Raw genomic sequence first — 24,398 nt, 5'->3', positions numbered from 1 at the left:
TCTATCATGATCGATCAAACTACTACACTATGATCAATCAGACGTTCACTGTATCAAGTCCGGTCGATTGAACTCTCTCACGAGTGTAGTATGTTAAACTAACATAGTAATTAGTTATTAATACGTAATTAGTATAAATGTTTTAAACGTTTTACGTTTGACACGTCATAATCACTAGAATCGATTAGACATTTGATCGTGATAGATCAATAGGATCCATAGATCATCCGATCCATCGTGATCGATCAATAGGATCGATAAATCATCTGATCGATCGTGATAGATCAATAGAATCGATAGATCATCCCATCGATTGTGATAGATCAATGTGATCGATTGTAGTACGATTCTTGTGATCCAACGATTAGGTAATCGATCATGGTATGATCTAGGTGATCGATCGTGGTACGATCCATGTGATCGATCGTGGTACGATTTATGTGATCGATCGTGGTACGATCAATGTGATTGATTGATCGTGGTACGATTTATTTGATCGATCGTGGTACGATCCATGTGATCGATTGTGGAACGAACAGGTAATCGATCGTGGGACGATCCATGTGATCGATAGTGGTACGATCAGGTGATCAATCGTGGTACGATCCTTGTGATCCATCATGGAATGATCAGGTAATCGATCATGGTACGATCAGGTGATCGATCGTGGTACGATCTATGTTATCGATCGTTGTACGATCCATGTGATCGATCGTGGTACAATCAGGTGATCGATCGTGGTACGATCCATAGGATCGATAGATCATCCGATCGATCGTGATCGATCAATAGGATCGATAGATCATTCGATCGATCGTGATAGTATTGATCATATCCGATCGACCGTGATAGATCAATAGGATCGATAGATAATCTGATCGATCAATAGGATCGTTAGATCATCCGATCGATCGTTATAGTATCGATCCTATCCGATCGATCGTGATCGATCAATAGGATCGATAGATCATCTGATCGATCGTGATCGATCCATAGGATCAATAGATCATCCAATCGATCATGATAGTATTAATCCTATCCGATCAATCGTGATAGATCATTCGATCGGTCGTGATCGATCAATATGATCGATAGATCATCTGATCGAATCAATAGATCATTCAATCGATCGTGATCGATCATTTGATCGATCGTGATGGATCAACATAATCGATAGACCATCCATCGATCATAGTGCATTAATTAGTCTGATAAATCGTGATAGAGTTCGATCAATCGTACTTGACATAGTGAAAGTTTGATCTAACGTGCGATTGATCCTAATAAGTACTAGTCCAATCAATCATGACAGAAACAAATGATTGATCAAACTTGACACAAGTGAAGGTTTTTTCAAATATCTAATTCATCCTAGTGCATCGGTCCGATCTATTGTGACAGGAACATCCGATCAATCAAATTTGACACAGTTATAGGTTCGATCTAACGTGTGATCGATCATGACATGATCATAGGATCAATATAATTATCCAATCGATCCTAGTGTATTACTCCAGTCGAAAAAACCAATTTTTCGAAAAAAAAAAAAAAAAAAAAGTAAAAATTTATTTTTTAAAAACAAATTAAAAAATTAAAGAAAAACGAAAAACGAAAAAATTGAAAATTAAACAACGAAAAAGTTTTGGTTTTTTTAGTTGAAAATTATGAAAACAATTTTTTTTTTAATAAAAACAAATAAACGAAAAAGAAAAAAGAAAAACCAGTTTTCTATTAAAAACATAATATAATTTTTAAGAATTAGTAACATGCAAAATAGTAGCGTGACTAAATATTTGAAATTGTATTATTTTTTTAAAAAATATATTAACATAATATTTAGTAACATACAGAATTTTGCACGTTACTAATTTAGTAACATTCAAAATTGTCCACGTTACTACATTAGTAACGTGCAAAATTTTGCACGTGACTAATTCTTAAAAATTATATTATGTTTTTAAAAAATATATTGACATAATTTTTAGTAACATGCAGAATTTTACATGTTACTAAATTAGTAACGTTCAAAATGTTCCACGTTACTACATTAGTAGCGTGCAAAACTTTGCACGTTACTAATTCTTAAAAATTATATTGACATAATAGTTAGTAACGTGCAAAATTTTGCACGTTACTATTTAGTAACGTGTAAAATTTTACACGTTACTAAATTAGTAACGTGCAAAATTTGCATGTTACTAAATACTTTAGTAACGTGCAAATATTTAGCACGTTACTAAATTTAGTAACGTGTAAAATTTTACACGTTACTAAATGCTCAGTTTTTTGTAGTGTCCAAACATTTCGAACTGTGAAATTTCGGTGGAAAGTTCCAATGGAATTCTAAACTGTGAAATTTCCGGGGATCCTGGGGCTTGGGGCTTTGCCGGGGTTGAAGAAATTTTTGATTTTGATTGAGTTTGAGATTTGACGGGGTGGAGACAACGGAGGACGGGGAGGGTGGAAGGAGAGAGGAGAGAGGAGAGAGAGATGATTTTATTTATTTATTAAAATATTAGGTTGGGAATCTACAGTAATCATGTATATTTACATGGTTACTGTAGATTCCCAAGGAGATTATGTAAATTTAGGGTGTCTGATGGGGGTGTTTTTTGATGTTTTTTATAAAATTTTTCCTAAATATAAGGAAGAGAACCATTTTAGGGAGTCTGATGGGAGTGCTTTAGTACCGTGTAGGTAAAGATATATGTATTTTTTCTTTTCTTTTTCTATTAAAGTTTGTGCAATATATTATATCTTGAAAGCGTGCATATGTGGATATCCATATATATATATATATATATATATATATATATGGTGGACCTCAACCTTTATATTTCAGGTGGCATTAGATCAGGGGTGGGAACTTTGCAGATAAAGGTTTGCAACCTGCTTTATGTGAATTCTAATTAATGGAACGTTTACATTACTTTTAGCTAGGCCTACAATTCTAATCATAATTAATTAAAGATCTTAGAGTTGTTAAATTATAAGGTGGGTTAAACCGAACAAGGTTTTCCTCCAAATTGATCGGCTAGAGGAAATTCCTTCAATTTAGTATATTAAATTGACATTTATCCTTAGAGTATGTAATTCTCAAATGCTTAATTTTCTAAAATAAAAAATTGTAATTAAATGCTATTTTCATCTTAATTACACATTTTTTTTTTCTTTTTTTTTTTTTTTTTTTTTATTCATTCATTTTAAGTTGTTGACGTAGCACTTGTCACATAAGATGACACATCACTTTGTAGAAGAGTTGTTGTGAAAATTGATAGGATCTCCAGCATTTTTCAATGGATAAAATCACCGAAAGTATGAAGTGTATTGATATTAGCAATAAAGTAGCTAGCTAGCTAGCTAGGCATTAATTTGATCACTAAAATTATAAAATAAACTGAATTAATTTATATATAGCCTTTCATTAACAGATAATTAATCTTACGTTGTTAATTTAATATGTTTAAATATCATGCCGAAAGAGTACTCCTCAATATACGTACGTACACCGGCCAGTGGATCGAGCATCACAGGATCGGATGATCAGATCGAAATAAAATGCTTCTCTAGAAGCAGAATGCACTCATTTTATGTTTTAGGCCGAGAATATTATTTTAGTGACATGTTTTCCCATTCAGTACTGCCACCTGGAAGAATTGGTAATATGGTGGGCTCTGGAAGTTATCTTCTTCTATCTCCTCCTTGTACGGCTCCCAAATGTGGATTTTCATTCTATTTGGGGCCGACGATCGACCTTTATATATATATTAAGCATCTTTCTATTATTATCTCTCCTTAAATCTATTGAGATTCGATATTTTTTTCTTTTTTCTTTGATAAATTGAACTAGATGCCAATCTTGTAATGTGGGAAAAAAGGTGCTACTCAATTGGATAAACTTAGTTCATTCTTCACCCTCTAGCTAGATGCTCTGAAACAGGAAAAATATGTGAAACCATGACATGTAGAATATTAATTAAATGATTAAATTACTTATTTTTAATTACCCTAAACTTTTAGGATAAATAATTATTTAACATGATATCAGAACAAATGCCTCCGTGCGACATTAATTTACCTCTTATTTTAATTAAACATTTTACGAGAAGAGAGAAAATGAAAAGGCAAAAAGATAAATTACCAAAATAGCTTTAGAGTCACTCTTTCTTTCTGCATAATCATTCCAATCATAGAGAAAAACCAGCTTCCATGTATGGTTTAATATATTAATCATCACGTTTGTCCTCTAGAATATGTTTGGTATTTAAGAATGTAGTTCCCCCACTATATATTGTCACATTTCTTACATCTTGATTTATTAATTTTTGCCCCTTATTAGTTCTTGAATACTTTGATTTGACAACACTAACCTTAAACTAGGCCAAAAAGTGATGGTTGGGCAGACGAACATGCTGATAGCCAACTTGTTAACTAGCACAGTACAGAAGGCCATGGAGGTCTTTATATTTGGAGCAAAATCTCAAAGGGTGGTTGATTTGGGAATCCAATGGCATATCTTTCGGAACGTTTTATTCTCTTTCAATGGCATAACTTCGCTGGTATAAATGAGCCACCGATGGAGCTAAAGTTCCTCACAGCAAAAACTAGTTTGACAAGCTTCACAACACACTTTCACATCCAACTCCTTTAACTGTCATTAGCACTATGGATATGGTGCAGAGGTTGGTGGCTGAAAAGCCTGTCGTGGTCTTCAGCAACAGCTCTTGTTCTTGCATGAGCCACTCCATTAAGTCATTGATATGCAACTTTGGGGCGAACCCTACAGTTTATGAGCTTGATGGAGCACCCAATGGACACCAGATTGAGAGGGCACTGCTGCAGCAGGGGCATCGTCTGCCGGCTGTGTTCATAGGGAAAGAGTTCATTGGTGGTGCAAGAGAGGTGATGAGTCTCAACCTCAGGAGTGAGCTCGGTCCATTGCTCATAAAAGCTAAAGCTATATGGCTTTAATCTAGCTTCCACCATATTCCGGAATAGATCTAAATAAGGACAGGAGTATCTCCATTTTTGCTAACATGTTACGATTTCAAGTGTCCCACATGGTTTAAGTTTAATCTTAACCGTGTGTATATAAGCTATTGGGCAATGCGAGCCAGTTTTAAAGGTGAGTTTTATCCAAGATTTGTATCATTTGGTATCAGATCTAGCTATCACGTCGAGTCACGGAGGAGGCGAAACGAGATCTAGCACAGTTTTGGTAGTTCAATAGCCCTTTCATTTTTCTTTTTTCTTTTTTCTATCCTTTCAGTTAGAGGCGAACCTGTATTTTGACATGGTATAATGTATGTCAATCACAGCTCCATTCAATAATCAAATGCTGAGTGTTATGACAAAATGATCTAAGGTCTTGTTTGTTTTGGAATAAAACATTTTTCAAAAAATATTTTCCTCATTTTTAGGTGTTTGGGGGCCATTGAAATTTTTCTTCAAACTGAAAAACATTTTCGGTTGATCAAGAAAAACGAAACTAATGGGGCATAATTAAAAATTATTTTACACTTATTATTTTCATAAAACATTTAATTTCCCTCCCTCGCACACATTCTAAGATGGGATTGAAAAGCAACCAGACACGATTGATTAACACAATGTTTTTCGTTTCTAACATAACCTAAGACTTAGTTCATTTCATATATAATTATGGTTTGTAGCTTCTTCATTATCTATTGTATATCATCATGCTGTGATAAACATTTATTTGATTTGACACTTAATCACACATCAAAATAGATACTTCTGTAGTTTGACAAACAACCTTTTTTAGGGCTTTTATTTTGTTGAGTCTTTTTATGGAAGGGGAGTGGGGTTACATTTACCATAAAGTTCCCAAGAAAAAGGTTCATTATGCTCAAATTACTAAATTTAGACTTTGTATATTGAAATATATGCTGAAATTCAACGATGGATGAATCTTATGTCATCTCACAAACCATAGTCCCCATCAACTGCATTCGTATATATAGAGATATAGAATACAATATTCCTTTGAGATATTGGATGGCCTTGATTTTTATCCCATTTGTTTTCCTCCTTTCTGCATTTTTGTCGTTTCTTTCAATCTAAATTTGATCACAGAATAGAATGTATGCCTTATCTCTTGATCTGACCCCGGCCCTCGGCTAGTGATCATCTGCAATAGTTTCTTTTTAAGCGTTTCATATTCTGATTGACTTTTTTCTGCAAACATAAACATGTTTCTCCTCATGAGCACCCTGAGCACTCGTATGATGTTTTGTTATCTCATTTCAGTTATCCCTATTGATGGCAAAACTAATTAAAAATGTTGATTTAAACATGGGACGTAAAGATCTAAGGTGATGAGATAATATTGCTAATTTGTAAGATCGATCATTCACTGAAAGTTTTCTGGATATATATAGCAGGAAATGATACAAATAGATGTAAGACCGACTAATTAATTGAAAACTGTGTAAATTTTCTTTTCAAATAAGGATTCAAGTAAAATATAGAAGAATCATTAATTTATGGTGGCAACTTTTAATAATTTTGCGTTCAACAGTATAAATAACATTACATCATTTAAATTTTAATTTTGAATGGCAAGCCGACATGCACCCTATTTTCATCTCAATACAGGAAAAACCCAAATCACTGCATATTATTGTAGAACAACGACTGTTCATAAATATCTCCTTAACAGGACATATGATCAGTATTTCAATGGTGATAGCTATGTCATGACATGAACGTACATGCACCCTTTTGGATATGAAAGCGAATATATATATATATATATATATATATATTGATACAATTCGTCCAGTTGTATTAGAATTGAGCAGAGTCCGTACAATTTAACTCACTTGTCAAGGACGTCCGTGCAATCAGCATCCCTTGCATATGGATTGATGATGGGAAAGCAAAGTGATGCCGCAGTCACTATAGATGTTAAAAGTTGTTAGATATTGAATTAATGCCATGGAATATTTTGACAGAAAGGGTCATTGCAATAACGATAAAGATTGGTAGAATTGGACTTGTTTGGTAAAGAAATTTGTTTTTGTTTTTGTTTTTTTTTTTTTTTTTGAGCGATAGTAAAAACAGATTGATGTAATTAATATAAATAAAAAGAATTTATATGAAAAAGTGAAAAAAAAATTTGTATTGTAGTGAATTTTTTATTTAAATAATAATAAAAAACTGTTGATATTATGTAAAAAGTGAAAAAAATTAAAATGTTTTGAAGTTGATTTTTTTTTTTGGAGAATTGAAAAAAAGAGAAGGGGAGGGAAATGGGTTGCCAAACAGGTGTAATTGAAACGTCCTCTAAAAAGAGTATAACTTTTATTACGGGTATCAAAATTGTCCATATATAGAATTTCAATTCAAAAAGCTCTTTTTTCGTGCACATATTGTGACCACCTAGCTATATTCGATGAGCATCATTTTCGACTTCAAAATCCGTTGTTTTCTCTTCTAAATCAGCGTTTTAAGTTATTTGTTTTCCTCATTGTAGGAAATATTTCTATTATAGTTTTAAAAGGGTTTTTAGTGTCAAATTTTCTCTGATTTTGCAAGGATTCCTAATTCGATTCATAATTTTTTATTTTATGTAATAATTAGACTCTTGTCATTTTTGGTAAAAGTTTATTTTCTTTAACTATTTAAGCCCGTCCTTTGAGCTTAGTTCAACACTTTAAATATGAATAAGATTTCAGTATTTTCAAAGATACTCTCAATTTCGCTGGTTGACTATGGTTTGTTCTCAACCCTATTTGATATTTTTTTTTCTTTTCTTGAATTAACTTACAACCTTAATTCAATACACATTTCTATTTACTATCCTATGCTATCAAAATAATCCTAGTTTTGTTCAGCATCACAAATCATGTTGACTAAATGTGGAAAATGTATCATGTATGCGAAGTTGATGAAGGTCAAATTTAATTACGAGCAGTCCAGTCATAATAAAACAATCATATCTAGTGATTTCAATATTGTACGAATAAAATATTGGTGGTGTTGGAAAGATTATTCAAAGGGTAACAAATTTATATTTTATGAAAAAAAAAATCTCAATTTTAATGTTATTAGGTCAAAACGGGCCATCAATAAAAGTTCAACAATTTGGTTAATTCGAAAAGTTCGGTCAAATCTCGATCGGCCGAGATGATCAAGTCCTTTCAATACTAATTTCGGAGAGCTCCAATCGATGTTCGATTGACCGATGACGTTTTCCTAGGGCTTTTGTTGTGCGATATCAAAGCTACATCGACCGAGATGTGAAAGGGCAGTTTTGTAGTCTGATTCTTTCAGGGTTGCAACCCTAGTTCCATTGAAGTGTCATAAGCCACCAATTTATGTTGTTTATATCAATTTTTCAATAAGAAACTCACTAAAGATGAATTTTCTTGTAATTCTGCGAACCAATACACCACATCACAAGCCCCACAAAGACGGGAAATAGATAGTACGTGTGAACCTCGTGGTTTTATTAATGAATCAAGTAATAAACTATCACCTCATGTATGAACAAAAGATACCTGCACCCGCTTGGGGAATTTTTGACACAGAAATTCATCTTTTGTTTCTATTGTGATCAAACTTGATTAGAGATGTGGAGAATAATTAGATTTGATAAGAATAATATTAAGCAAAGATCAGCTAGCTAGTATATATATGTCGCCACCTGCTGCGAGTTGCATATATCAGGTTCTATATAGCAGGAAATGATACAACTAGCTAGATGCAGGGACGGAGTCAGACATTTTAATGGGAGGAGGCCAAATAAATTTTTTTCTTAAGTAAGGGTTAAAGTATGAATATATATTAAGGCAAATTTTAAGTAAATTAAACATAACCCAGTTTTGATATTTTTATTATTCCCTTTAAATTAAAAATTAATAAGCAAAATTGAAAAGAGTTTTTTGAAAGAAAAAAAATAAAAATAAAAAATCTCAGTTTCTGTACTAAAATTGAGAAATTTGAGTTAGATGAATTATGTGTTTCTTGACGTTCTCGCAAGACTTTACTTGAATGACATGGCTCTTAAAACTAACATTTTCTTACTTCTTTTGTTAGAACAACCCACTCTAACTAACACAATAGCCCACTAACTGTTATACAAAACACACTATATTCTACACAAAACAAATTATGCTAAACGCAACACAACAAATGAAATACATATCTTCTAGACTTTTCTAATGCCATCTAGCTATGTTGAAATGAATTTCCATTTCATGTTATCTTTGGCCACACATCCTTAGAAAATTGAACTTTGTCAGGTGTGCGATTCCTCAAATCTACATCTGTCTTCTTCCAATACACTGATTTACTAAACCATTTTCATTTACTTTGAACAAAATCTCTACAACTTTGTAAAATTCATTCCATTGTTAGCATTCTCAGACATGCATGTCCGTTGCTACCCGTGAAATATTAAAAGAAAATTTTTTGACAATGAAACTATCGTTCCAAATGAGATGAAACTAGTTAAAGAGATATAAAAGGGAAGAGACCAAGGATCGAGCCACAAAAATTTCTTATTATTGGCCAAAAAAAACCTTTTTATTTTTTTATTTTACCTTCTTATTTTTTTTCTCAAGAGTTGGGGGGGGGGGCCATGGCCCCCCGGCCCCCCCCTCCCCCTCTCTGTCATTGGCTAGATGTAACACCGACCAAGTAATTGAAAACTGTGTAAATATTGCCTTTTTCATTTCAAATAAGGATTCAAGAAAAATATAGAGGAATCATTTTGTAGTGGGAACATAATTTTGCATTCAACGGTACAAATAATAATACAGCATTTAATTTTTTTTGAATGGCGAGAGCCGACTGCATGCACCCTACTTTCATCTCATACAGGAAAAACCCAACTTTTTTTAACCAAGGTCCAAATCCAGTCAATATTGACCTTCTTGACAAACCACCAAATCACTGCATATTGTAGAACAACAACTGTTCATATATATATATATATATATATATATGATTGATACAATTCGTCCAATGGTATTAGAATTGAGCAGAGTCCGTACATGTTAACTCACTTGTCAAGGACGTCCGTGCAATCAGTTCTTGCATATGGATCGATGATGGGAAATCAAATTGATGCCGGAGTCACTACATGCAGATGTTAAAAGTTGTTAGACATTGAATAAATTGTAATATATATTATTCCTTTTTGGTTGTGGCCTTTATATCACATTTACGGTATTTACTATGTTTATTATTTTTTCAATAAACATATACGGCATTATGGATATTTCCATTAATTTAGATTACCGTAAATATGGAATCGGTATTATGGTTATTTCTATTAATTTAGATTACCGTAAATATGGAATCGGTTAATTGATTTTAAAATCAATTAACGATATTGTTTCCTTGATGGAAGGAAACAAATACGGTGTTTACCATTTTGAGGGTCCCTAACCTAGCCTATAAATAGAGTGTCTGTGTACACCATCAGTACAGCCATCAAGCAATAGGCATAGGTTAGAAGATCCCTCAAATAATCTTTCTTGTTCTTCAGATGGATCGTGGAGACGCTTGAGCAAACATGGCTAGAGGTAAGCCTGAATCCTATTTATTCGTTTTCCGCTGCGCATGTTAGATTAAATAATATGTTGATTATTTCTAACATAAATGACATGGAATATTTTGACAGAGAGGATCATTGCAATAATGGTAAAGATAGGCAGAATTAGGTGTAATTGAAACGCGTTTTAAAAAGAGTATGAAGCTGATTGGTAACCATGCTAAAAATTTCTAATTTTCATTTCACTTCTTTCAAAAAAATAAAATAAAAAACATTCTAATTTTTTTTACACTTTTTACATCACATCAATAATTTTTTACATCAATAATTTTTTATTATTATTTAAATAAAAAAAACTTACTACAAAACAAAACTTTTTCACTTTTCTATAAAACATTTTCAAATTTTATATAACATCAATAATTTCTTACTACTATTCAAATAAATATTTCAATTCATAATTACTTACCAAACAGCTTCACTGAGTATCAAAATTGCGCATAGAATTTTAATTCGAAAAGCTCTTTTCGGCGGTGCGTACATTGTGACCAGCCGGTTATACTCGGTAAGCATCATTTTCGACTTCAAAATTTTCTATTTTCGACTTTGATTAAGTGTTTTAAGTTTTTTTTTTTTTGTTTTTTTTCTCCACTGTAAGAAATATTTCTGTTATAGTTTTAAAAGGGTTTTTAGTGTCAAATTTTCTCCAGATTTTGCAAGGATTCCTAATTCGATTCATAGTTTTATTTTATGTAATAATTAGATCGACTCTTGTCGTTTTTGGTAAAAGTTGATTTTCTTTAGCTATTTTAAGCATGTCTTTTGGGCTTAGTTCAACATTTTAAATATGAATAAGATTTCAGTATTTTCAAAGATATTCTCAATTTTGTTGGGCGACTATGGTTTGTCTTAATTCTATTTAATACTTTTTTTCTCTTCTTGAATTGCCTTACAACATTAATTCAATACACATATCTGTTTATTATCTTACGCTATCAGAATAATCTTAGTTTTGTTTAATGTCACAAATCATGTTGACTAAATGTGGAAAATGTATTGCATGCGAAGTTGATGAAGATCAAATTTAATTACGAGCAGTCTGGTCATAATAAAACGATTATATCTAGTAATTTCAATATCGTACGAATAAAATGGTGGTGGTGTTGTAAAGATTATTCAAGGGCCTACAAATTCATATTTTATGAAAAATATCTCAATTCCAATGTTTATTGGGTCAAATGGACCATCAATAAAAGTTCAACAATCGGGTTAATTCAAGAAGTTTGGTCAAATCTCGATCGATTGAGATGATCACATCATTTCAATAATAATTCCCGAGAGCTCCAATCGATGTTTGATTGACTGATGATGTTTTCCTAGGGTTTTTGTTGTGCGATATCAAAGCTAGATCGATCGAGATGTGAAAGGGTAATTGTATTTTGTTTCTTTCAGGGTTACAACCCTAATTCTATTTAAGTGTCATAAGGATGGCTTGGCCACCAATTTATGTTTTTATTGAAACAAGAGTTACAAGAACTCAAGTGATAAGTTCACAAGAGTTACAAGCACTCAAGAGACAATAGTTACAAGATGATAAATTAGATTTATTGTTGTTAATGTAAAAGTGGAAGAGACTTGTAAATTGTAACATTTAGACTCTTTCTATATAAGTAGAGTCTTTTATACAATCAAATTTATAAAAAGGAAAGATGTAGCCAAAGAAAATGCTTTGATGTGTGTATGTAGGTAATAGACCGAATCATATAAAATCTATGTTTTCTCTTTTTCCTTTATCTCTTTTTAAATTATTATTAGTTCTTAAATGATATCAGAGTTATAAGCTAACGCCAATATTCAATTCTTTGCCATTTTTTTTTTTAAATAAATAAATGCACTACATGCTAAGGCATTTGTTTATAATAAAGGTATTACACCAAGGGGACAAGAAATAAGTTTTTACAAGCTAAGAAATATAGGATGAATACTTTTATTTTTTAGATGACCACGAGGAGAGAAGAAAGAGAATTCGAACTAATAATCTCTGCGCGTGGTCTCAACTCTTGAATGCTTGTACCTATACGTTTCAATAGTTTATAATATCAATTTTTCAATAAGAAACTCACTTAATTAAAGGTGACTTTTCTTCTATTTTCTTGTAATTCTGCGAACCAGTACTACACCACATCACAAGCCCCACAAAGACGAGAAATTAATAGTACGTGTGAATTGACCTCGGGGTTGAATAAATTAAGTAATAAACTATCACCTCATGTACGTACAAAAGATACCTGCACCCGCTTGGGGAATTTTTGACACAGAAATTCATCTTTTCTTGCTATTATATGATCAAACCTGATTAGAGATGTGGAGAATATATAATTAGATTTTGATAAGAATAATATATCTTAAGCAAAGATCAGCTATATATATATATATATATGTCGCCACCTGCTGCGAGTTGCATGCATATATGATCAGGTTCGATCTATACTAGTAAAGATCGATTATGTTTTGGAGAATATTTTTTGCCAGTTGCATATAATATTAATTGTCATCCATGTTTAATTAATTTTAAATCATATTTCATCCTTTTTCGCATCTAGGAAAAGCATAAAAGGCGATCGAAGCATGCAATATAAATTGAAGTGGTCAACCTTCTTCTTTCTTTGTCACCATGGAGAAAAAGGCGAATAATTTTTTGTACAAACAGTAGTGACTTTAGAACCTTAATTGTGATGCTACGAACCGTCCTTGCATTCTTTATATATATTCTTGTTCCAAACACGCCAAAATTCACTCACACCCCACAACCACTTTCAAAAAATTATACCTTTTTTTTTTTTTTTTTTTTTTTCCAATGAATAATAATAATAATAAAAATAATCTATTTGTGATATGGATTGAACATTTATGTAGAATTGTAAGAAGAAAGATCTATATATGCAGCAAAATGTAGCTAAAAATTAAAATAGATGATAAATAACAGTAGAACGTGCAAAAATGATCGATATTCAACTTTAAAGAATTTGGCCATATATGCTTCTTTGAGATGAGAATACGTTTTATTCATCCAAAAACAAAGAAGATCGAAGAAGAGCTAGAATACGTACATTTTGGTCAGCTATATCATAAAGAAAGTTTTCCAAACAATATTATCTATACTATCAGCTGACACCCAAGTTGGTGATGTGAAATCCTAGGCCGGAGATATTGTTCCCATCAAATATAGTCAGAGAACTCTGTACTATCAGCGAAGTGTATAATTTCAAGGAGAACTCCGTACTCATTAGAAACCACTTTTCAAAAACCAGGTGCTCATCAAATCCTAATCATAATCGATCAGCATCAACCCAAAGTTAGATGGGAATATATGTGTATATATATCTATATATTGACATATTTAATATAGAAACATTATGCTGTCAACGTACATGAACGATAAAAATTTTGCATCTGTAACAAGGAATTCTGATTTGGTTCCCACGCACACGCGCACATATATGCACGCATGCTCGCACGTACACAAATTCTCGTTTGGTTCTACAGTGCACACGCATGCGCACCCATGTATGCGCATATATATATATATATAATGAAAAAAATCACAAATCATAGGTATACGCTAGCTAGTTATAAATATTAGGCTAGAAATTAGTGGCATCTAAAGTAAGAGTGATAGGAAAGGGTCTGGACCTTTTCTGGCATAATAATATATAGTATGCTTATAATCTAATTACCGTCCATAGCTAGATATTAGATACAGTTTTCGTTGAGAATCACATGCAAGAGAATAAATTAAAGGTAATGATATAGTATTATATATCCAATTGATTGAGACTGAAATCAGTCATGTGTTTCTCACGGGGAATATATAATATTTTGGAATGAATAAAGTTGTGGGTCCTTAAGGAATATATCATCGTTCCTTCTTGTACGGTCTCTACGTACACGGATTTTTATGCTATTTGTGGGGGGTATTACCTTTTTACTTTTTAGTCTGTAAAATTGCAACGCCAAATGCACTGGCTTGCTTGCTACCAATATTAACTTATGCTACTAGACATTTCAACTCCTTTCAACCTTACAATTAGTATTGAAAATGTAGCTAGACATTAATAAAATGATTTTTGAAAGTGAAAGGAATTTTCTGTAGGACCTAGTAGCAATAGCTCCCCCCTTTTCTTTTCTTTTTCCTAATATATTTTTTCTTCATATACTGAAAAAGTAGATATGTGAAATAACTAAATTGATCTTTTATGTGAAAAAGAGTTTCAAATATATGTGGGCTATTCTCTATATATATGGCTTTTTGATTAGTTTTGGAAATGTCCTGGTTTCATTATCCGGGTTCGAAAACCATTTTCTATTAATTGCTAATTTATGAAGCAATAATCATATGCTGTTGAATAGGGGTGTACATGCGGACTAATATTAATTGTCTATATCTGCTATCCACACATGCAAATGCCAATGCAATTAGCCTATTTTTTGTGTTACATTATATTTTCAAAACAAGCTCAAAAGATTAAAAAATGGTCAAAATTATTTTTAAAAGCATTTAAAATAGACTCATAATATATCTATTTGCAGATAACGGATAATAATTGCACTTAATAACTACAATAACCGTGCAGATACAGATAATTATTCACATTTTACGAATACGAGTTTGAATGTTACAATTAACTCCATTCGCATCTAGGGGACCTACCATGCATGCATGTTGAGTCAATGGTATTGGTCTATATCGATGTAGGTAATTCTTTCGGCATAAATCGCAAGCTTTTTTTTTGTAGTAATGGATCGACAATCTGAGGCCAATGCACTACTTTTGATAGAGAATCACACATGTAAGATATATATATATATATACAATCACATAATATTATAATTAATATAATTAATAATAAGCCTTTTCCACAGTTCAAGGCACTAATCGATAAGGAATATGTTAGCGCGGCATTTCTTCCCGATTACTGCAACGTGTGAAAATAAGCTTTTTTTTTTTTTGTAGTAATGGCCGGCCACGATGGGTTCTTTTTCTCTTTGTACGGCAATTGCATGGATCGGATTTTGATTAATGTGTGGTAGATCTTACCTTTATAGTTTATATTTAAGCATCTTTTTCTTTTTCAAAACACTTCTCTTTTTCTTTTTTCTTGTCTTTTTCTATTTAATTGGCTTTCAGTTTTCTTGAATTGATCTGCCCATGCGAATCTAGATATCACAGAAAAAGTTCCACCGAATTGGATAAACCTGGCCTACAAATCCCTACCTAGCCAACTTAGCTTCCTTTTGATGCTAGCTAGCTCCAAAATAGATGAAGAGATCGAGCTGCTATGATTTATTTTATTTATTTTTTTAAGAAAAGAAAACTTTCACTTGGCCAGTAATTGAGAAACCAACATTGAGAGTTTTGATAATTCGATGTTACGATTGAAAAACCCTTAACAGTTGATCAGGAGGACTAAATGAATTGAAGTTAACTTGTTTAGTTTTGTTACCACTTCAAACATGCATATAGTTACAAAGCAGTTAAATAATTTTTTAGGATTGCTAGAGCCCCTTCTAGTATTCTTCTGTGGTCATTTTATGCTGACATAATACTCTTTTTATTTTTATTAATAAAAATAGGAGGGAGAAATCAAACTGTAATTTTATTTTATTTTTAATTAAAAACAATTAGGATGCAATGTTAGCATAGAAGAACTCAGAGGAGCTCTATCATTTCTCATAATTTTTCAATGGTACAATTTATTTATTTTAGAAAACTTCACATATAAAAGCTCTATTATCCACAAAACGACACTTACATATATGCTACTATATATGCAACTTGTTATACAATGACACAATGTGCGAAAAGCCACTTCAGCCATTATCATGTAATCATAAAATGGCAATTTGGGAATCCGATCGACATCTTTTTGTACATTTTATTCTATCTACAAGACATAATATTGCAATCCTAACCACACTAGTACTAGACTAGCTGGTTCTATAAATAGACATCCATTGGAGAAGAAGCTCCTCACAGCAAATTTAGAGCCTTCAACTCACTTCACAATTGCTTCTTAACACACACATACACTAGCTAATCATCATATTTCAAAAAACCAAAACCCTTTTGAGCCTTCATAACAATGGGTTCTGTGGTAGATTTGGTGGCTGACAGGCCAGTTGTGATCTTCAGCAGGAGCTCTTGCTGCATGAGCCACACCGTCGAGTCACTGCTACGTAGCTTTGGGGCAAACCCTACAGTCTATCAGCTCGATCAGGTGTCAAATGGACGGCAAATCGAACAGGAGCTGCGGCAGCTGGGAAGCCAACAAAGCCTACCGGCTGTGTTCATAGGCCAAGTGTTCATTGGTGGTAACAGAGAGGTCAACAGCCTCCACCTCAGGAACGAGCTACTCCCATTACTGAAAAGGGCCAGAGCCATATGGGTTTAATTAGAACGCTCGTATCATATATATATATATGCATGCATCTTGCTAATTATGCTAATCAACCTCGATCGATAGAATAAGTGGTCTTTTGGAGATCATACAGTTTTTGATAGATGATAGTCATCTATATGTTTTGTATGAGTACAACTACAACTTTTACTCTCATGTAATATAATATATATACTAATGCATGCCCATCTATTAGCTTCTTGGTTTTGAGAGTGCTATTTTCTTCAAATGCTCTAGTATTAGTAACTTAATTACTAGTATCCGTTAATGCAAATCCAGTTTCATCAAAAGCATGATCTGTTCAATCATAATTTGCTTGACCAAAGAGAAGAATAAACGGAATTTTAACATACAGTGAAACCAGGGAAGAGTAAAGAAGAAAACAACAGCTCACGCACAAAGATGCCTTCATTTCTTGGAATGCTAAATCAAATTGAGCTATTCCGTTCATGTGTTTCCTTTATTTTCGCATCTAGAAAAGCATTCAACGCGAAAAGTTACAAATAGCAGTCTTCTGTCAGATATATATATATAAAACTACATTTTATAGCAAAGTTTTTTCTCCATCACTTTTGTGGAAGTATTCTCTCCAGGGAGGAACCAAGATTTTTTATGCGGGGGGACGAATTTTTTTTTCTTTTTTGGAGAGACGGACTTGCATAAATATAAAAGCATATAGATATTTAAAATCTTTATATATTTGTGTTTGTGCATATTGATATTAAATAAGAGCATTGAAGTCTTACATTTAATCTCATTGCATCGTAAACACATAGTGGTATAAACAACTAGCAAAATAGCTTATCTAAAAAAAAAAAAAAAAAAAAAAAACTAGCAAAAAAAACTAACATAATCTATAAGGTCCAATAAAAACGATACTTATGATCATGGACTTTCTCCTAACAATCCCTTAAAGCCTCAAATAACAATGCTATGAGTCAAGCCAAACAATGGTGAAATCGTAAATGATTAAACCATTTAACTTGTGATGCCAAAACAAATATTGTGAACCTAAATGACTGCAACTAACTATTTAAAAAATTGATTGTTGGTTAGAAGTCATTTAGAATAACCACTCAAAGAACCCAAACCATTTAACTTTTTCTTTTACATCTTCAGAGTTCTAAACCAAATTGAGTTTCTAGTTAAAAGCCAACTAGAATATAGAAGGAAATTAAATGAATGAGGTATTTTAGATTTTTTATGTTAAAAGATAGGGCAAAACTAAAAAAAAATAAGTGAAAAGGGGATATAAATTTTATTTTGGGGGGACAAAAGTATCATTTTAGGAGGACAAAATTATTTTTTTGGTATATTTAAAGATATTTTTAAAAAATTTGGGGGGACGAATCCAAGATGTGGGTCCGCCCTTGTTATTATTTCTCTCCATCTACGTACCATTATTTTCTGCAAATATTAGGAGTATATGTGGTATATAAAGTGGATAAAGGGGCAATGTCAATATATTTTTGCTAGGACTAGAATATATATAGTAAAAAGCGAGGTCGGTTCTTGGCATCACACACACAGGGTTAAGGTTAAGGTACCTGCATTTGCACGTACTGTTTTTACATATATGTTTGAGTTCTTGTTTTGTCTGTTTCATCTCTCTCTCTCTCTCTCTCTCTCTCTCTCTCTCTCTCTCTCTATATATATATATATATATATATATGATCTAGTTGAAGGCTGGAACCAGAGATAATTAATCTTGGCCGGGTTTAAAAAGCTCTTATAATAATAATTAGTTCTTCGAAAATAATTAAACTCAAAGACCAAAAATGATTGCTACTACCTAATGGTGCCTCCTGTAAAAAAGTTATTGATCGAAGATCTTGTTGTACAAAAACAAACTGTTAAAAAATAATCAAGAAAAGTACAAAAATATAAAGTTGCAAGCACAGAGTTAGTGCCTAGACAGAGAAACCGTAATCTTTTGCCCTTCAGTCTATTTCTTCTTCTTCTTCTTCTTTGTGTTAAAGTGCGTGCTTTGAATCTACTTAAAATGAAATGGAAATGAGAAAAAGCAAGAATTTAGAACCCAAAATAGAGATATTTTAGGGTGCAAACAAGTAGGAGTGTAAATTTGGAGTCGGTTCCCAGTTGATGGGGGCCAAAACTGGGAACCGGCTCCGGGGTCTCCAATTATAAAAAAAACACTAACCGGCTCTAGAACCAGGTAGTTGGTTAACCGCTTGGTTAGTACCCTGTTATTCGGACCGGATCACAAAATAGGAATTTTCACATTTTTTTTTCACTTTCTTGGCGTGCGACTTCAAATACGCTAAGGGATGAAACGAGGTTACAGTGAAGAGATTGGAGGCAAAGATCGGCACTGAAGGAACTTTGATAAAGAGCTCAAGAAGTCTGAAGAAAAAGATCAGTGCTGAAGTGAAGGAAGATAAAGGGTGAGAACACTAAGAAAAGAAAAGTGAGTGAAAAGAAAGTTGAGTCTGAAGTTTCTAGTAGTGTGGCCTTGTGAAAATGTGAATTAGGGTAAAGGGTAGCAAGGGTAGATTCATATTTTTTAATTTATATATATATATATATATATATATATATATATATATATATATATATATATATATATATATATATATATATATATATACCTGGAGCTGGTTACCCAATTATAACCGGTTTTTTAAGAATGTAATAAACGGTAACTGGCTTTGGGTACTCGGTTTCCGATTATAAATAACTGGGTACCAAATCGGTTTTCTGATTACCCGGAGCCGGTTGGTACCTGGTTATGGGTTCCCAATCGGTTATAATCGGCCGGATTTACACCCCTACAAACAAGCGACTGGCGGACTCAGAGAGAGAGAGAGAGAGACTGAGAGAGGAGGGACGAGCAAGAGAGAGAGGAGCGGAGGAGAGATAACTAGAGAGAGAGAGAGAGAGAGAGAGAGAGAGAAAGGGAGACAGCATGAAGACTGAAGAAAGAAGTCAAGTATGAAGAGATGAAGCCTGTTTCATCTTTTATGTAAAAACTAAAACCTACGTGGAAACGACGTCATTTGATGTTATTTTATATATTTAATATATAAAATAAATATTTATGTTTTTATTTTTTATTTTTTTATTTATAGATATGGGTAGGTGGTTAGCAGTTATTAACTGCCTACCCCTACCCTCTAAAACCACTAACCGCCCTGTCATAGGTTGTTTGCAATTTTTTATAACCGCTTTCAAATGCAGTAATACGGTTAGCAGTGATAAGCGGTTATCGGTTGTTGAGCGATTATAACCTCCCCGTTTATACAAGCCTAAATAAAGCATGTAAATTGAATTTTACTTCTGTGTATAGAACCAATAAGGGACATTCAGTATTGTGCAAGTAAAAACATATGTATTTTTTCTTTTCTTTTCTATTAAAGTTTGTGCAATATCTTGAAAGCGTGAATATGAGAATATACATCCATATATATGGTGGACCTCAACCTTTATATTTCAGATGGCATTAGATCAAGGGTTTGAACTTTGCAGATAAAGGTTTGCAACATGCTTTATGTGAACTCTAATCACTACTACAAAACCGACAACTAGTCGTGTGTCTAAAATACAAGTCACTGTAGACACGCGTCCAACTAGCCACGTATCATTATGACACGTGGCTAGTAGTATACACGGCCCAATTGGCCGCGTGTATTTAATACACGCGGCCAATTGGACATGTGAATTAAATACACGCGTCCATATAGACGCGTGTATTTAATACACGTGTCCATATGGACACGTTTATTATTACACGTGTCTATATGGACACGTGTATTTTTACACGCGTCCAATTGGACACGTGTATTTTATATACGCATCAGGATGGGCACGTGTAAAAATACACGTGTTCAAATGGACGCGTGTATTTACACGTGTCCATATTTTGCCACGTGTATAAAGAACACGTGGCCAAATGTTTTTTTTTTCCCCCATAAATATTTATTACATAAAAAAAAAATTTTGTTTTCTGTTCATTCATTTTTATTTTTTTTTTTTAAAAAAACTCCTTATTTTATTAAGTATATATATATATATAAAAAAAAAAAAAAAAAAAAAAAAAAAAAAAAAAAAACCTAACCTAATTTACATATTGTACTATATGCATAATTAAACCAAATAGTACTTCAAATTAGGGTTTAGTTTTGTACACTATCAACGTTTAGAAATCAAAGAAAAAAAATTTCAAACATAACAAAGTTAAAAAACTTATAATTAATACTATATATATAGATATGCATGCATTTATATATATACCCTATATATACATTTATAATGACTTGTATATATATACCCTAACCTTGCTATCTATGGCTATATATAGTAAATGCAATTATTTTGACGGTTACGTGCTATATAATAAATTAAATACTTATGGTTTAGTCCCTTATATAGTACATACACTTAGGGTTATGGTTTATAGCTATATATAGTATATATACTTAGGGCTAGGGTTTATAGTTATATATAGTATATATACTTAGGGTTAGTGTTTATCGATATATATAGTATATACACTTAGGATTAGGGTTTATAGCTATATATAGTATTTACACTATGGTTTATAGCTATATATATAGCTATATACACTTATGTCAATGGCTATATATAGTACATACATTTAGGGTTAGAATTTATGGCTATATATAGTATATATACTTATGGTTAGGATTTATAGCTATATATAGTATATATACTTAGGGTTAGGGTTTATTGATATATATAGTATTTACACTTAGGGTTATAGTATATATAATATATACACTTAGGGTTATGGGTTATAACATATTTGATTTTACATTTTATGAATAATAATGTCAATATTTTTTCACGTGTCATTATTGTACACTTTTAAATATAACTTTAAATCCTAGATTAATTATAATTAGATTGTTTCGATATCATAGAAATTCGAATGAATTTGGCTTATGTGCTGTTACAAAAAAGTATAGTATATTTACTCTAATTTTGTATTAGAAAAATTGTAATATTAAATCTAAACAGTTGAAAAATTGAAAAAAACTATAGCGTATATCTTATAGTTTTTTTACGGCATTTCAGTCGAATTTTATTCGATCAAGTTAAAGAGAGAATCTCCTCAAACAATAGCAAAATTAAAAATTAAAAAGCTAAATATTCATTTTTCTCATTCTTTAAAGATAAATGTTTATGGCTATATATATTTGATATACACTTAGGTTTATGGCTATATATAATACATACACTTAGAGTTAGGGTTTATGGCTATATATAGTATATACGGTTAGGGTTTATAGATATATATAGTATATACATTTATGGTTAGGGTTCATAGCTATGTATAATATCTAGGTTTAGGGTTTATAGATATATATATAGTATATACATTTATGGTTAGGGTTTATAGCTATATATAGTATATAGGGTTAGGGTTTATAGATATATATAGTATATACATTTATGGGTGTCGTTTATAGGTATATATAGTACATACACTCAAGATATCCGTTAAGGTTATGGTTTATGGCTATATATAGTATATACACGATAAGGTTAGGAATTTTCGGGTTTAATTTTTGGGTTAGGGTTTAGTATAGTATATATATATATATACTTAGTGTTAGGGTTTAAATTTATGGTTAGGATTTAGTTTTGATTTATAGTTTACGGTTTAGTTTTAGGACTTAGGGTTTAGCAATGTGTACATTACATACACTTAGGGTTGTACGGTTTTTTTTTTTTTGATGAATAGGGTTGCATAGTTTTTGTTTTTTTATTTTGTTTTGTTTTGTTTTGTTTTGTTTTGTTTTGTTTTTTTTTTTTTTTTTTTTTTTTTTGAATAGGTTTGCATGGTTGCATGGGTTTGTATTTGTAGCACGTGAATAACTTATACACACATTTATATAAATAATAATTTATATATAATTATAATATATTTTACTTATTAAATATATAATACAATTGGAAACGTGTATTTAAAATACACGTCTCCAATTGAAGACGTGTTATAATAACACGTCGTCGATTGGACACGTGTACAATCGTTTGGCCAGGCACACTGCGTGGGAGTTCTCCCGCGCACCACCTGGCCATCCGTGCATATTATTTTAAATTTATATATATATATATATAATAGAAATGGGTAGCTTCCTCTGGAAGCTACCCATTTCTATGAACTCTCTCTCTCTCTCTCTCTCTCTCTCTCTCTCTCTCTCTCCGTCGAGCTTAGCCCGTTACTGTGCCTCCGGCCTTGTCTCCGCCGTGGTGACCGTCCACCACTGATCACCTCTCTCTCTCACCTGCTATTTCTCTCTCTCTCTCCCTCTCTCACGTATTTATACACGGGTACCGGATCTAATTATCTCTCTCTCTCTCTCTCTCTCTCTCTAGCTCTCTCTCTCTACTGGGACTACTCTCTGGCAGCTGGGCACGACCGTGCGTCGATTTGCTCCGATAATCTCCTTCTTCCTCTAGCTCTCTGTCTACCGGCCGGTTTCTACATATATATTTTTCTCAGTTTTTTAACTTCTTTTTCCTCCATATATGCAGGTGTATATATATATAAGCAACCCTAAATCCATAAACCCTGAAATTTTTTGTGAGTATTTTGTGTCTCATTGTTTGTATTTATTTTTTCCTTCTACATGTATATCCGGCTGTGTTCATTTCCTTGTGCTATATATATTGTTGAGGATTGTATTTTTGTTGAGGATTGTATTTTTGTTGAGCATATGCTAAGGTTGTAATATTTTTTTTTATTATTCCCATTTTTTTTGCTCCAATGTTACTGACTTGTTGAAAGTTGTATACATATAATTTGGGTTTTTTTTTTTTTTTTTTTTTGTTTTTATGGACCAGGTATTTCGGTCCATAAGTATTAATTTGGTTAATTAATTAATTATTATTATTATTATTATTATTATTATTTTTTTTTTTTTTTAACAATGCTGCATGTGAAAAAATTTGATTAGGGTTTAATTTATTTACTTTTTTTTTAAGCCACGAAATTTTTCACTATGTTGTTGTGTTTTTAGTGTTTATAATTTGATTTTTGTAATGGTTGATTTGAGAGGTTTTATATACATATTTTAATGTGTTATTATGAATTTAGGAGTTTTTTTGTTAGTGAAAAAAATCAAACAATATCCGCCATTAGTTTCCTGTTATAAACCAACGATGACAGTTTTGAAAATGATAAATTAAAAAAAAAAAAAAAAACTATTTTTTGAATAAGAATTAAAGAAAAAAAATAAAATTGACTGTCTACGCGTTAAGAAATAGCTAAACTCTAACTCTAAACTTTAAATACTTAAAGTTTAGGGTTAGAGTTTAATCCTAAAATCATAACCGAAAAACCAACACAAACCCTTAGAAAAAAAAAAAACACCAATAAAAACCCTTAAAAAATTTCAAAAATTCTAAACCGTAAATCCACAACCCTA

The 24,398-nt window shown here is 32.0% G+C and overlaps 2 protein-coding genes across 2 annotated transcripts; both read left to right on the top strand.

Moving 5' to 3' along the window:
- The first annotated feature begins 4,665 nt into the window (after positions 1–4,665).
- Positions 4,666–4,971, top strand: LOC133883145 (monothiol glutaredoxin-S2-like). The gene has a single exon (XM_062322365.1). It carries the CDS (start codon positions 4,666–4,668, stop codon positions 4,969–4,971), a length of 306 nt encoding a protein of 101 aa, XP_062178349.1.
- Positions 4,972–16,580: 11,609 nt separating this feature from the next.
- LOC133852487 (monothiol glutaredoxin-S2-like) lies at positions 16,581–17,158 on the top strand. Its single transcript, XM_062289253.1, has one exon. It carries the CDS (start codon positions 16,669–16,671, stop codon positions 16,975–16,977), a length of 309 nt encoding a protein of 102 aa, XP_062145237.1. The 5' UTR covers positions 16,581–16,668; the 3' UTR covers positions 16,978–17,158.
- Positions 17,159–24,398: the final 7,240 nt, after the last annotated feature.

This window comes from Alnus glutinosa, chromosome 12 (genome assembly GCF_958979055.1).
Source record: "Alnus glutinosa chromosome 12, dhAlnGlut1.1, whole genome shotgun sequence".
Lineage (NCBI taxonomy): Eukaryota > Viridiplantae > Streptophyta > Magnoliopsida > Fagales > Betulaceae > Alnus > Alnus glutinosa.
Note: the sequence above shows the minus strand (reverse complement) of the source record. Positions and strands in the feature narration are given on the sequence as shown.

Excerpts from the sequence above, each read along its gene's own strand:
- LOC133852487 (XM_062289253.1), top strand. The coding sequence starts at position 16,669 with ATGGGTTCTGTGGTAGATTTGGTGGCTGACAGGCCAGTTGTGATCTTC.
- LOC133883145 (XM_062322365.1), top strand. The coding sequence starts at position 4,666 with ATGGATATGGTGCAGAGGTTGGTGGCTGAAAAGCCTGTCGTGGTCTTC.